General features: G+C 37.2%; 4 protein-coding genes across 4 annotated transcripts in view; all 4 read right to left on the bottom strand.

Annotated features, from left to right (window-relative positions):
- The window catches only part of LOC136822004 (leucine-rich repeat-containing protein 23-like), a 156,793-nt gene that overhangs the window by 54,789 nt on the left and 87,345 nt on the right, over nucleotides 1-14,659 (bottom strand). The window lies entirely within an intron of this gene.
- LOC136821986 (putative methyltransferase C9orf114) overlaps nucleotides 1-14,659 on the bottom strand; it is a 28,459-nt gene continuing 13,800 nt past the window's right edge. The window contains exons 6-10 of the mRNA XM_067078204.1: nucleotides 14,463-14,555; nucleotides 14,086-14,190; nucleotides 13,648-13,861; nucleotides 13,095-13,242; nucleotides 1-432 (exon numbers count right to left, since the gene is read on the bottom strand). Of these exons, the coding sequence (XP_066934305.1) occupies nucleotides 376-432; nucleotides 13,095-13,242; nucleotides 13,648-13,861; nucleotides 14,086-14,190; nucleotides 14,463-14,555 (617 nt within the window). The 3' untranslated portion in view covers nucleotides 1-375. The remainder of the gene's footprint in view (nucleotides 433-13,094; nucleotides 13,243-13,647; nucleotides 13,862-14,085; nucleotides 14,191-14,462; nucleotides 14,556-14,659) is intronic.
- Nucleotides 1,941-5,564, bottom strand: LOC136822014 (uncharacterized). The gene is made up of 2 exons (XM_067078235.1): nucleotides 5,197-5,564; nucleotides 1,941-3,343 (listed from the first exon to the last, which is right to left on the bottom strand). The coding sequence occupies exons 1-2, from the start codon at nucleotides 5,522-5,524 to the stop codon at nucleotides 1,941-1,943; spliced, it is 1,731 nt and encodes a 576-aa protein (XP_066934336.1). The 5' UTR covers nucleotides 5,525-5,564.
- LOC136822016 (uncharacterized) lies at nucleotides 9,830-11,852 on the bottom strand. The gene is made up of 2 exons (XM_067078238.1): nucleotides 11,530-11,852; nucleotides 9,830-11,323 (listed from the first exon to the last, which is right to left on the bottom strand). The coding sequence occupies exons 1-2, from the start codon at nucleotides 11,807-11,809 to the stop codon at nucleotides 9,906-9,908; spliced, it is 1,698 nt and encodes a 565-aa protein (XP_066934339.1). The 5' UTR covers nucleotides 11,810-11,852; the 3' UTR covers nucleotides 9,830-9,905.

Raw genomic sequence — 14,659 nt, 5'->3', positions numbered from 1 at the left:
TGAAATGATGACGTGTATTTTCATAAAAATTGACCAACAGTCTTCCGTAAAGAAGTCATTTTATCTACCTTGCTCCAGAGAAGACGAGAAATTTGCAACATCGTGACTCTATTTATGATAGCCATTCGCTGCTAACGAGTTGATTTAAAATACACCTCCATGTCCAAAAACTCCGATCCAAATCGTGAAAAATCTTATCACAATTTCAGCATTCCCCATATCCTGTTATTTTCGCATTGTAAATAGAGGTCATAAATCTTCTATATACTGTTCAACTCAACTTCGAAGGAAACCATTTCTTGCGGGTTTTTCCCAACATATTCAACGAATATTGTCAACACGCAGATCATCAAATGAAATAAAACGCAACTGTCTTCAAGTAACATTCGGTAGTTTTGGTCGTAATGCTGATAATGTGATCAAAACAGCTTCCTGAAAATAGAAAAAAAGTAATATGGTTTTGAATACAGTCAAACCCTTAGGATCGGAAGTGCATGGAAGCGGGTTAAGTTTGAGTTGGCAATAAGCTGCCCACATTCCCGAGAAATTGATTTTGATAAAGGGGATTAGCGAGTGCCTCCTTAGCCTGTTAGACGAAAACCGCTTTTTTATCGCGATTTAACAAAGAAAAAATTTGGTTTGTGGGAAGGTACTGGCTAGTGCCTCCTCAAAACCGGGATTTTTCATCTCGTTTCTTAGCGAGTTCCACTTTGACAATTTTCGAAAAATAGAAGCCTTTCAAGTGCTTTGACGCAAATTCGTTTCTTTGCTACTGCAAACTTGCTTCGAAAGTTAAAAGTGACGTAAAAAAATCAAATGTTTGGAGCCCGAAAATCTTCGCTCCAAACATTCGAAAAAGTCGCAAAGTGGAATTCATGATATGCACCACTGGAGAGTCTTCTGAAAACTTTTACAATATTCCACCCAATACGTCACTTAAACAATAGAAAAAGTGACGTATTGGGTGGGACAAAAACAGAAAAGTTGCATAATTTCGTGAAGACATTGCAGTGGTGCATATCATGAATAGACGTTAATTGTGTAGAAAAAAAAAACGCGGGTGACGTCTAGTATAGGCTAAAAGGGGATGCGCATCCTGTAAAAAATTTCCGTCCGAGAGTTAACCCTAAGTTCTGTATGAGAAATAGAATTTAAAATATAAATGGCTAGAGGTTAATATAATCATAATTATCCAAATTTAGGGTAATTTTTGGACAGGAATACTCAATTCATGATATGCACTACTGGAGAGTCTGGGTGGAACAAAAACAGAAAATTTGCATAATTTCGTGAAGTCATTGCAGTGGTGCATATCATGAATAGGTATCTTCTTTATCGAAATCAATTTCGAGGTTGCGTGTAGCCTAAGTTTGCCAGGGAATAGTGTGCACCCTCACTGTACAGAGAGATTTTTTATGTATGGCATTTTTTGATTTTTTTGGATTTTAGGGGGAAGAACAGGGTAAGATGGGACTTATTTTTCAGGTGGGGCTACAATGGTTTTGTAGTGCATTGTTGCAACCTGCTTTGAGTAAAACTGAACGGAAAGTTCAAATTAGAAAGAAAAAATTCTTTCCTTCCGAGGCATGTCTCTTTGTTCTGTTTTATTCACGCAAATCGGACGGACAGAAGGTCGACAGAATTAATGGAAGAACCAGGAAGAAATGGCTAAGAAAATTGACACGTAGTATAAATTTACGTTTTTTTCATATTTTATTTATATTTCGTAGAAGTAAAACAAAACAAATATAACAAATTCACATGTGAGGTATGATATACAAGCTATAACAACCTAAGATTCCATTGTTTTCATCAATTTTCTTTTTGGTATTTTCATTTTTTTTATTTTTTTATTTTTTTTATTTCATCAATTTTCTATTATTTTTTTTATTTTAAAACTTTCTTTTCCTTTTATTTTATTTATGTAAGAAGACAAACGATCATTGGTCATTTTGACTGTCAAAGACACCACCCATCAGCCCGCTAACAGCATTCGCAATAGCACTTGCCGCTATGTCACGAGAAACCGCACCAATCGCATTCGAATCTGTTTTCTCGGAACAGGAAGAATCCACCATCACCGAGTAATCATCAAAATCTGATTGAATGGCCGATTTAGGGCGGAAGCCTCGGGGTAGGGCGGAAAACGGTTTTAAGGGCGGTAGTTTTTTCGGTGGTGGGGTTTTCACATTATCGATTTTGATGCCGCTATCAGTGACATCGCCAGGGTTGGCAACACGGTTAATAGAATCTGCATTAGGTACAATAACCTGTTCAACATCTTCTACAATGAGGTCATTAGCTTGCTTAGAACTCGATGGTAACAATCCAGTGGCAAGGCTCAACACACTGAACAATTCAGCAAAGCCACCGTCAGCTGAAGCCGTACAGCCGTTTAAGTCACAGTGAACATCTTCTTTTAAATTCGTCGATGCATCAACCTTTGACTCTCGTTTTGTATCTTGTTTTTGTTTTCGTCCAATAGAAGAAACAAACCTGTTATCTACAAGCGCGATAGGGGGATTTTTCTTAGTTTGAGTATTTTGAGGGTTTTCCATCAATCCACCCGTTTCACATTGTTCTTGCAACGGGACAGAGGTTTTGGACAGCGGAAGCTGTGTTCCGGAAGATATTCGAACCACCTTTTCTCCAGTTTGTTCTGAATCATCCTTTGCAACCTTCTTCTTCTTCTTCTTTTTCAATTTCGGTTTCAGCGGAATGGAGATTTTGTTCATAGGTAACTGCGACCCATCGACTGTAGTTTGTATCGGTGGTAAGCGGTAAGGCGGGGCGGCATTGGAGTCATGCCCTGGCTTGGGACTATCAACTATGGGTGGCAAAGTCATGGTTTGAGGATCAAGACTGGGGCTAGTGGCATCACATTCTGACATTCCTTCCACTCCTTTTACAGGCTTTTTCCTCTTCTTTACAATTGGAACCGAGGATTTGAATATCGGCATCTGCGACCCATCAGCTGTATGTTGGAGGTTTATAGAAGCATTATAAATACCATTCTCTCCGTCACATGGTAAATCATCCTTATCGGGGGACGCTTCCGTAACAATATCGAGGTGATTTTCCAAATTATCTTTGTCCGGTGTTGTATCAGGGGCGGCTGATACGTCACATGGGTGGTCATTGGCATTCACTTGCACCACACTAGTTGTAGATGGGCGGTAATGAATGGAGCGCGTAGAGGTTTTGGAATGCGATGACTTTGGATCGGTTTCCTGATTACAATCGACGTTGTCACATCCGGTACATTCGAGGGACGGGCTTAATACAGGAGGTATTTGATTGACGGCATTGGCAGCGTCGCTCTCCGGAGAAATTTGCTTCGTATCTAAATTTGGAAAAAGTGGAGCATGTAGAATAATATATCATTATTATACTTCAGTCAACAATCTCTAAATTGAGCCTCTATTATTTGAATCTTCCCGTGATCAGAACTAAAATATTGGTCCCCACAGCTGGTAAATGTAAATTGTAAAGTGCAGGTAAATTACTCTTTGTAATTTTAATCTCCCTTATTCGAAGTAAATTTTTGGTCCCTTGAAGATCGAATTAGAGAAAGAGAGTCAACTTTAGGTCTTTTATTCATTTCACGTAAGCTTGTTATTGACTGGAATTTCGAGAACATTAAAAAAAGACTATAGAACCTTAAGAGGCTAACAGTAAGAAGAATGATATACTTCAAGAAAAACAGCCATGAGTCGTAGAAAAAGTCGTGACGAAATTCTTTTAGAGATAACGAGTCTTAAAATTGTATTGGTTCCCATGGACCTGCTACTGAAGACTGTACATTGTTAGGTTAATTCTTAATTTCTCGATGTTTCATGTTCCTTATGGAGAAAAAACATGTTTGAAAATCGTATTGCAGGTATATGTACCACAAAACCCACAGGTACCTCAAAACCAACAATTTCATTTCAGGAGTTCTAGAAAAATCTAAAATGTTTTTATCAGCATAACTTTTTAAGATTATGTTGGCATAATAGTTTCTTTATTATTTAAAACAAAATTGAGCATTATTGATTGGTTAAAAGTTTTTTATCAAGATTTAATGCTAGAAATTTAACTTCAAAGTTTTTAATTTTTTTCAAAAAATGGTCAGATAAGTCACTTGCTATTGACTAACCTATCGATCTTTCGTTTTCTATTACCTCTAGGCATAACACAAATATAGGAAAAAAGTCCTAAGTGCTGTAAGCAATGTGTTTATCTTAATTGCTCTCAAAAAACTCACTTTTTAATTGTGGGTTTTGAGGTACAAATGAGAAAAATTGCGAGTTTTAGAATTTTTTGATGTTGAACACAAAAATATTTATCTATTTCTCAAACATACTTCTGGAATACAATTTTGTGAAACATTTTCAAGAAAAACTATGCAAAAATACAACAATAATGTTTAGCATATATATATATATATAATAACTCAAAAGCTTAAAAAAGTATGGATATTACATCATATTTACTAAAGCTAGACGGTTTAGTCCTGATACTTTGTTAAACATATTTTCAATTTAAATCATAATCTGGAATGTTCATTTTTTTCCTCGAATGGGAATGACCTTTAATGGCCCAGCTATGATGTCATGAACTGGGAAAATGCTTATATCTGGAAGATGGCCTGGGGTGTTTTCAAGAACAGTGCCACTCCTAACTTTAGGCTTTAGACAGTGTAACTGAATTGAGTCAACAGTGCCATCTTCATCTTTTTAAGAATCTCTTCAACAAACGACCAATATACAACCTTTTTGTTTTCTTAGTGGTGTAGATGGCAGCATACCAGTCTCTTTTGTTGGCGGTGCCAGGCCTTTCCAGCAATTCTTGAGTTTTTGGATGTCGCTTTCATCATCAGTTTCAACATATGAATAGTTCTACAACAAACTTACCTAGATGTACAGGTGCAAATTTTTACCTTGATTGACCCAGTGGACTTAAAGATATTGTCAATAATATAAATGTGGGTTTTGAGGTACGTATTCAAAAAAAGGGAAAATTTTAAAAAGCAATGATATAAAAACAATCTAACATATAACATTGAAAAATATCAGGAATAACTCTTTTCATGGGACTCCTCGCACCATCAAACAATTTTCTTGATAAAGGCAGCCCAAAAAATAATTATTTAGGTCAGAAATTTAGTGTGGGTTTTGCGGTACATATACCTGTAGAGAAATATCAGCCACTTACCGCTTCCGATATCATTCTGATTAAGACCAGAACATTCCGCTTCTCCGTGATCTTCGTTTTCATTATGCGAATCAATCAATGCGATTTCAACGGCATTCTCCGTAGTTGGTGCAACTTTACACCTTCTTTTCATGAAGGCGAACAATTGCTCCTTTGGCGAAGTCGCATCAGGTCGAGGTCCAGTATCATCACTCGTAGATGATTTGGTTGTCGCAAAGCTTGTAAAAAAGGTGATTAAGTTCGAGCAAAATCGGCCGATGGCAGTTGGTGGTGTTTCTTTTCGTTTTCGTTTTTTCCGAAATAATTTTGGTCTTGGGAGGGCGACCATCTTGCAAGGCACGACGAATCTGATATGGTTTACTGCTCCACTAATATCCACGTATATCGGTTTAGTTATGACGTCAAATCAAACATATGCTATTTTTGACGTTACATCGCTGATTAAAGAAATTTGACGTCAAATAAAATTTAAATTTATTCCAAAAATATAGAATATGTTAAGGATGGTTTCTACCACATGAGGTTATAATGATGTTTTGGTCAATGGAAACCATGTTATACGAAATATATATTTTAATCTTGTATTATTTGGGATAAACCTCCCAAAAATATATTTAACAAAGGGTATTTTTTTTAATTTAACCCTATTCGTACTGGGGGGGGGGGGGGGCTTTTTCTGTTCGGTGATGAAACTAATATTAATAACTGCTGAAATAATAGGGCTTTCGATAAATGTTATTTTCTGAAAATTCCTAACTTTTATTTAGCTTCAACATTGGATTGACACGGATGTGGAGCAAGATTGGTCAGAAAGAGGAAAAGAAAAACATTTTTTGCTTATATCAGCATAATAGAACAACAGGCAGACACTGTCCTGATATGAAATATGTGTCTGTTATGAAACGGGAACACTTATGTAAAAATAAAACCTTTAAAAACAATCCATCTTGAAAAATAATCAAAGCTATTTCACAATAGAAAAAGCAATACTGAAATGCTCATGCTGAGTCTTGAAATATGTTTTTGCTATCACTATTTCAAGTTAAAACATCCGGGCATAAAAAAGATTTTTGGATTGGATGGCTTTCTCGCTATGGAAGTTCATATTCAACAATAGATAGGTTAGATGAACGGATAGGTTAGATGTCATGGGATTATAGACAGACATTATCTCGACGTTAGGTGTTAGTGCAGTTTTTTTACTAAAAAAAGAATTGCGAGATTTTCAGTCTTTCTCTCTTTTAAAATCGGGAGGTTTTCTTCGGATATCAAAGGTAAAGCATAAACTTATTACCTTCTAATAGAAAAAATGGATAAAAGGGGGAAAATATTTTTTGGATTAGTTGCAGCTAATTTTAATACTACATGCTTAACATTAAAATATGAAGCTTGTGAGTAGAGAACAAGGATTTTTGAAAGCAGGATGCTTTTGTCCGAAGAAATGGCATTGTTCTATGTAGGAGTTGCTTACATCCCACTTTTCATCGCTGGTGGAATTTTAAACAGTTACGTCCTGTACTCTTTAAGGAAATTCAAAAAAACAAACCACAATCGACAGTTTGGTAATCTGGAACGTCTTTTGCTGGCATTAAATGTCTCAGATACGTTGACATGTTCGGTGTGAATACCAACCAAGATAGGTTTATACATGTTTATTGCCGAGAAACAAAATTCACAGATACGACAAAAATTCTTTTACATAATCGACATATTTTGTCAATTTTCGTCTATATTAATCGTAACAATGATTGCAATTAACAATTGTATTAAAATCACACGATTTTCAAGTTATGACCAAATTATGACAACCAACCGAGTCACTATTTTCATAAAAAGACAGTATTTATCATATCTGGTTTGATAATTATATTGCCAATCCTTTTTCCACCGGTATTGTTGTTAATGGTGGTTTTACTCACTGTCCTCACATCCTTGGTTATAATGGTCATCTCTTACGTCATAATTGTTAAAGAGTTGAAAAGGACTAAGGGGAGACTCCGCAATGAAGAGACAGCCGATGGCAAACGTCGAATCGAGTGCGAAAACAAAGTCTCAAAAACCATATTGATTATTTTGACCTGCTTTATTTTGTGTACCATTTCACCGAGACTAACGGCAAGTTTTTGTTATTTTTTCTTTAATTTGGAAGTAGTAAAGACAAGCACGCCATTCCTAGTATTTGTTTTCAATTTGAATTCGATTTCAAATCCTTGTAAATATGTTTTTCGAAACAGTAAATATAGTATCACATTGTTCAGCCGAAAGAATAAAGCGACAGTTGCTCCTCAAAACAATGAAACCGAAGCAACAAATCCAGGAAAGAAAGATTCAGATATTGAGACACAAACACAGGCGAGCCAACATCATCACGAACGCGCTATTTTTACTGGGAACACGGAATCTTTATCGGTAGATGCAGACTAGCCTTTCACACCATGACTCTCCGCCCAAGAAAACGGTCGAAGCAATAATAATTCACAAAACCACCATAACACCAACCGCCGGCAAAACCACTATAAAACATCATCGCCAGTATAATGGAATTCACGAAAAAAAAGATTATGAATTTGACGCTTTGACTCAAACCTTTACGATTCGTATGTCTCCTTAAGTTGGACAAGCTTTCTCAACCCTTTCCCACTTGTAAACCATACTCGATAAAACGAAATTTCCTTGAAACAAACGAATTTGTGTTCCATATTATCATTGCAGGTCACCTCTTTGACTAGATCTGCAAAGTTATATACAAAAATGATTTCAGAAAAGTGGCAATGAAAATCAAAACATCTAGAATCACCAAGATAAGCACACGCTCCATCGCGCCAATCCATTTCTTTCTCCTTTCTATTAACTGTTTTGGATGAAAAGATCAAAATCAACTTATGTGTTTTAGCAATATTGACAGATACACTCATGGTAAAACAGAAACCACAACCAATAGTGGCTTGATTGTACAGTACAAGTTATTATTGTTGGTTTATCCAAAAAGAAGAGTGTGGGTATTTCTGATAAAAATAAATGAGCTAACATATGTATTATTGTCATGTCCCAGTTAAAGTTTTTCACAATCTCTGTATCGAATGAAAATGGCCACTGTTATTAGAGTCCCATTGGTATTCAGAACTGATAGATTGATGACACTTAACCCAACAAGACTCCATCTTGGTTTAAAGTCTGTTATAAAAGGATCAAAGCATTTTGATTACGCACAATGATGAATGATGGTTGGGACTAAGCCAACACGATGTTAATGAACTGAAAGATGAATATACATCAATAGAGTGGGGCTCAGGCCCTCGAGCTCAGACCTCTGAATAGGGCGAGAAATTATGAGTGAGAAAAGAAAAGAAATCAGGGACTTGAAGGGGAAAATTAAAGAGAAGGACTTGAAAAAAGACTATCGTTAATTGCATGCCAGATCTATTAATTTATTTGATATTATTTATATTACGCTTATTATTGATATTTATTGCTTAATTGGAGAAATAGAATTGATGTTGATTGAAATCTATTAATGTATCTTTACAACAGATAAGTGATCTGAGAGGTCCCCTCAATAGCTAAAGGGTGCCCGGGGGGGTACTAGGGCAAGATGGGTTACGGGCATGCTCCGCTGGTCAGGGTACCTTTTTTAACCTCCACGAGTTCCAGGTAGGGTCGCAAAAACACCAAAATAGAAAATCAGTCCCTCGTAGGGTGCCTATTTTTGGTAAACTTGGGGAAAAAGTAGAAAATTTGAGAACATTATGGAATTTCAGTCCCATTCAGGGTCACTTTTTTCACAAATTTCGAGTCCCGCGTATGGTCCATTTTCGAACCTCAGCAGAGCACCCCCGTCGGTAGACAAGGGTAGTACCCCCCCCCCGGGAAAGGGTGACCCCAATCGCCTAACTTCCCCTGGTCACAATATCATTACAATCGAGGGCGTCTAAAGAAGAGCCACAAGACTAATTAGTTGCTATAGAAACTACTCATACGAAGTTCGATGAAAAGGTTTGGTGATAAGGTAGAAGTTTTCAAGACCCTTCAAATTTATGACGACTTCAAAAGATCAGGAAAACCTCGACGTCAGCATGATTATGAGCTTCAAAGGAACAGATGACTGTATGAGAGACTACCAAACCAATTTTCTTTTTACTGAAGTGGGACTGAAGTGTAAAACCTTTAAGTGATCTACAATCAGCGCCGAAATTTTTTGACCATTTCTTTGGTATTTTAACGTTTTTCAGAATTCAAAGCTCGGGCAAGAATTGCAATTTCAGTACTTCCACTTTGTTCCAGTGGATTATTCGCTTTGGGAGGGTTAAGTGGCTTCCAGGCTATGTTTTTACCCATATTGGAACATTTTTTGAGCTTCTAAATCCTGAGATCCTGAGATTCTAAGCTTCTAAGTCTTAAGTCTAATGTTAAAATTCAGATGACTATTTCGACGGCCAATTTTCCGCCGGCCGGACGACTATTCCGCCGATCGAGGAACTATTTCGACGGCCGAATTTCCGGCGAATTCTGACCCTGACCACCCCGATATATATAAGTTTTCCTCTAAACCCAATTATATAATAAATCAATTCCAATTTAAACTCGTGTATTTACGTTTTTAATTTTTCACATTTATTTCGAAGAATGATAATAAAAAATATACAAGTCCATGATTGATGACAAATAAGCATTCAATCCACTACTCACCGACGGTCTATACAAGTTAAATTTTAAAAAGGGTTGCTCAATTGAATATCGCTGTCATTAAACAACTTCAAGATAGCATTGTCAATTGCGCTTGACACTAATTTACGAGACGTTACATCGATGTCACACACATTTTCATCCACCATCGCAGGAGGGGAGAACGATTCAACAGATTGTACCGTAAGCGGAAATTCCGGGAAGTCCGACTGGATAGCCGGAATTGTTTTTGGGGAAACAAGGGGTGCGCTAGAATTCAGCGGCGGAAGTTTACACTTCAGTGGGTTTCCGTTAGCCTTTTCCGTATCGATCTTGATACCGCTATCTGTATGTTCGTTCGGTTGATGGGGTAGAACACCAGTTGCAAGGTTAAGAACTTCAAATAATCCTTCAAAGCCACTGTTTTCATCTTTCACATCTACAGATTGAGATTCTGGCAGATCGAGGGCGGAATCTACCATTTCCTCAACATGGGAAATGTTCTTTTGATCTTGCTTTCTTCCAATGGATGCTACGAAGCGACTGTCTATGACAGCGGCGGGAGTTGTTGGTGGCAAACTAGTGTTAATACGGTCTTCATTGGATTTTTCAATGTTCTGAGCTTGTTTCTTCTTCTTTGGCTTCAAGGGGATCGAGGTCTTCAACAGTGGAAGCTGGGAACCACTCACTGTTTGAATTTGTGGCAATGGAGCTAAAGATTGATTAATGTCTGGTAGACTTGATTCTGGTAGATTGAGGGCGGGATCCACCATTTTGTCAACGTGGGAAGTATTATTTTTAACTTCCTTTCTCCCGATCGATGCCACAAATCGATTATCTATGACAGCAGTTGGAGTTGTTGGAAGTGGACTGTGGACATCTTGGTTTGATTCCTCGACTTGCTCTTTTTTCTTCACCTTCTTTGGTTTTAGGGGGACGGAAGTCTTAGTTAGCGGGAGTTGAGACCCGTTCATCATTTGAATTTGTGGCAATGGAGTCAAAGGTTGATTAACGCTTGGTGGGCTTGCGAGTGCGATTGGCTTTAACCTTTTCGGCTTCTTTACTATCGGGACACACGACTTCATGACAGGCATCTGCGACCCTTCGTTTGTATGCGTTAATGTGTAAATTTTTGAAGAGTCGCCATCGAGGGTATTGTTATCGGATATCGGGGACGCTGTCACAGGATCGTCTAACGTTTCGGCTGTTTCAGAACCGGGGTAGTCTTCTTTCGTATCATCATTTTCTTTGTCCTCCTGCTTCAACAGATTATTCTTAGAGCTGTTAAGGTTGCCGGGTCCAGAAAAGTCTTCAGTGGAGCTTGGTGAAACGGTTAACAAGTCCTCATTAGAAGGCAAAAAGGCGGGTTGTGCATTCTCGGAAAGGATGTGATTCGGTTTGACAGGTCCAGGTTCATGTGCTGGGTTCAGTGGTGAATCGTTCGTAGCATTGACAATAGTTGTCACTAGTAAAACATAATTAAAATGTCAAACTAAAGTTTAATGCATCGATTGCGGAACTTGATATTATTATCAAAATTAAAATAAATAACCCAAAAAGTCGGAAACAACCTGAAGTTTTTCGTGGGTTTTAAGCTTACGAATACTAAAGGAAGATTAAGACAAGTCAATTGAAAACTTTCACACGTTGTTTGATGGTAAAAACACGCACCTTCAGTATGGGGAACAGACGATCCTCCGCCATCAACACTAACATCTTTAAGTGACTCCGAGGGATAGCATTCTGTGGGGCGCACTTGATTTTGGCCCTTCTTCAAGCGGGCTAAAAAACGATTCTTTGAAGATTTCTTTGGTGTTGAATCCTCGTTTGGTTTGGATGACAAAAATATGGATGCGATAAAGGTACATAAACGCCCAATAGCTGACGGCTTCTTACTCTGTTGCTTATTTTGGCGTTTTTTGAAGATCTTTGGCCTCGGTAAAGAGACCATCTTGGCAGCTTGGCGCTTCTTCCAATGATACCGTTGATCTGAAAATCTCTGCTGCTCACGTCTTTTTATAATAATATTTGTTTAAATTGACGTCATTTTATCGATTATATATTATTTGACGTCAAATTAAAATTCCTACTATTTGATATATTTAGGTGGCCAAGGCAACTGTCTCAAAGAATAGATTACCATGGTAAATTAAAATTAACGAGTAACGCGCTACACGAAAAATTAGAAAAGCTCTCCGTCAAGAGACAAAACAACAAAATAATTAAAATTAACTAAAAAAGACTCCCGCTTATTCGAACAGATAATATCCCCGTTCGAGTTCGACTTAGCTAGATTCCAATGGTTGTTAGTTGAACATGCCAGAATCTATGGATAGTCCACCGCAGGCTGCACCAGTCTTTTATGTCGGTCGCTCTTTTTAGAGAATTTAAAAAAATGCCTTTAAACACGTAATATTTTTAACCCGAACGAATTTGAAGGTTCCTATTCGACCACATAGAAACCAATTCTAAAACTATCAACCCTTTAGCGATGCAATCCTCTTTTGAGGAGAGTGCTAATGAATTTTCAAGGACAATTCTTTTCGAAGACAGTATCGTAAACACAAGCGTAGCAGCACCCTTGTGACAACTTTAAGATCATGTTCACACGTTACTGTCCTGTTTCTTTCCGGTATGGTTTTCGTTACGGATCGGGTGTGTACATGTTGGTTTCGGAACGTTTCGGAGCAAGAAAACGGAGCAGTTCCATTCAAATGAAAAAAGTGGACCTTAACCGTTTCTTTGACGTTCACACTTTTTTTCGGAACCATTTCGAAAGTGCATCTTTTTGGGTTCCATTTTCATTTTTGATATAGTGCAATATATAAAACAAGTATAAATAGAAAGAACAGTACGGGTAACGTCCTAGGAAAGTTTAATTGTATATATCTTCTTTTGTGCTTAGTTATAATAATTATTAAAAGAGATGATTACATGACATTAAAAAAAGAAAAAAGAAAAACCAAACCGTAACGTCTGAGTATAGGCTAAGATGTAAAGTGATAAGGTAACGTCAATTTGAATACTGAAGTCCATCAGATGCGAAATAGTTTGTATTCCACCGCGTAGACTCAGTTTTGGCTGGAATTTATTTCGTTAGTTTTTACGATATTTAATACCGTACGCTAAGAAAAAATTGTCCTTGTGAATTCATTACCAGACCCCTTAAAAATTGACGACCACGATCACGTGATCAAGTGTTGGAAGGTTTATTCTATTTTAACAAACAATCTTACCTCCGTCCGTATAGTTCTGCTTCCTTGATCGGGACACGAGTTGATGTAATGATCGAACAATAATCCAACATCAGATTCGTGGAGGGTTTCATCACTTTCTAAACTCAATTCCAACCCCTTCAATCCACCGAAAACGATTAATAGGTGACTAAAATAAAAAATGGATAATAATTACAGAGTTAAAGCAGTTTCTTTTCCTAAAAATCCCACGACACACTTTTTGCAGAAACATTTGAGAAATGTATTTTTCATGATACAAGAGTATGAGTAAATACAAATGGTACATCACCACTATGCCTATGCCCTATGCTTAGGGTAGGCTCATAATTCTTCTTCTACTTCATCACCACTACGTTGTAAAAACACTTGAATTTGAATTTGGTTCGAAGTTGACTTGTGATTGAACTGACTGAAAGTGATTCAAATGATATTTTTAGAAAGTCCGTCCAAAATATCCTTTGAAAAAATTCTTCTTTAAACGTCAAGCTGCATTAAAACCCGTGTTTTAAAGGGTCTCTCCAACAGAAAAATGTTATACAATGTTATAGCTTACTTGAAATTTGGCAAGTCCATTTGATCAAGAACTTCACCGCGCTCAGATGTTCCCATGGTCAAATCATATCCTGATTTGTATGGTGATTCGGTGAAAACAGCACTGAACGAGTTGGCAAGCCGCACACTGTATCCCCAATAAATATTATCACTTTCTTTGGGCGTGGTCGGCGAGACAACGGATCCGGTCAGATACTTTTTCTTCTCGACGTCCTCTGAATAGGAACGCAATCAGAATCAACACATTAAGTGGAATACTGCTTCATGGGGAGATTCGGTCAAGAAACGACAAGTTCCCACTACATGCAATAATTCTAAACCTAATTGTAGGAAATCTATGACTTTTTCTACTTTTTGGAAAAAAAATTACTGAAGAGTAGATTGACTGAAATATTGAACATGAGATTTTAATCAAGAAAAGGAACCAAAAAACATTTACCATCATCATAAGGGTCCAGTTTCACTGTCACTCGAACATCAGGTTTAATAAGCTTGTCTACTTTCACTTCTTTTCGCATTCCAGCATTCACATATGAACCCCCGCCTAAAAAAAGGATAATTGAAATCTAATTATTAAGCTCAATTATAAGCTTAATTTGCGGTAGAACTTAAATTTTTGCATCATAATTCCAAATAAACCCCAGAAAGATCCAAACAAAACTCAAAGAATTGCGAAAAAAGGTCTTTAAAAAACTTGTGTTCAAAATTTAAATAAATGAAACTGGCTCCACGACTGTATAAAAGCCTAAAAAAGATTAGATGCTGTAGCTTCAGTTACCATGGAGATTCGATGACTAGAAAACTATATATAAACACCTTTGACAGGTCGGTTGAGGGTGACACCTTCACGATAAGGTGAAGGATCATCCATTCGCATGTGATGTGGACAATCCAAGGGATTCAATAAACCTGTTTGTGTGTGAAAAGAATGGACATTTAACAATGAAACGAATCTTAGATCATGTTCGCAGTAAGCGGTTCGTTTCGCTCCGGAACAAAACGAAGTCATTCTA

The sequence above is a fragment of the Clytia hemisphaerica genome, unplaced genomic scaffold (genome assembly GCF_902728285.1).
Source record: "Clytia hemisphaerica strain Z4C2 unplaced genomic scaffold, Clytia hemisphaerica genome assembly, whole genome shotgun sequence".
Lineage (NCBI taxonomy): Eukaryota > Metazoa > Cnidaria > Hydrozoa > Leptothecata > Clytiidae > Clytia > Clytia hemisphaerica.
Note: the sequence above shows the minus strand (reverse complement) of the source record. Positions and strands in the feature narration are given on the sequence as shown.

Coding starts and splice junctions, on each gene's coding strand:
- LOC136822014 (XM_067078235.1), bottom strand. CDS start 5,524: ATGGTCGCCCTCCCAAGACCAAAATTATTTCGGAAAAAACGAAAACGA. Junction 3,344..5,196: donor TCAGAATGATATCGGAAGCG/GTAAGTGGCTGA, acceptor TTCCAAATTTAG/ATACGAAGCAAATTTCTCCG.
- LOC136822016 (XM_067078238.1), bottom strand. CDS start 11,809: ATGGTCTCTTTACCGAGGCCAAAGATCTTCAAAAAACGCCAAAATAAG. Junction 11,324..11,529: donor GTCTGTTCCCCATACTGAAG/GTGCGTGTTTTT, acceptor ATGTTTTACTAG/TGACAACTATTGTCAATGCT.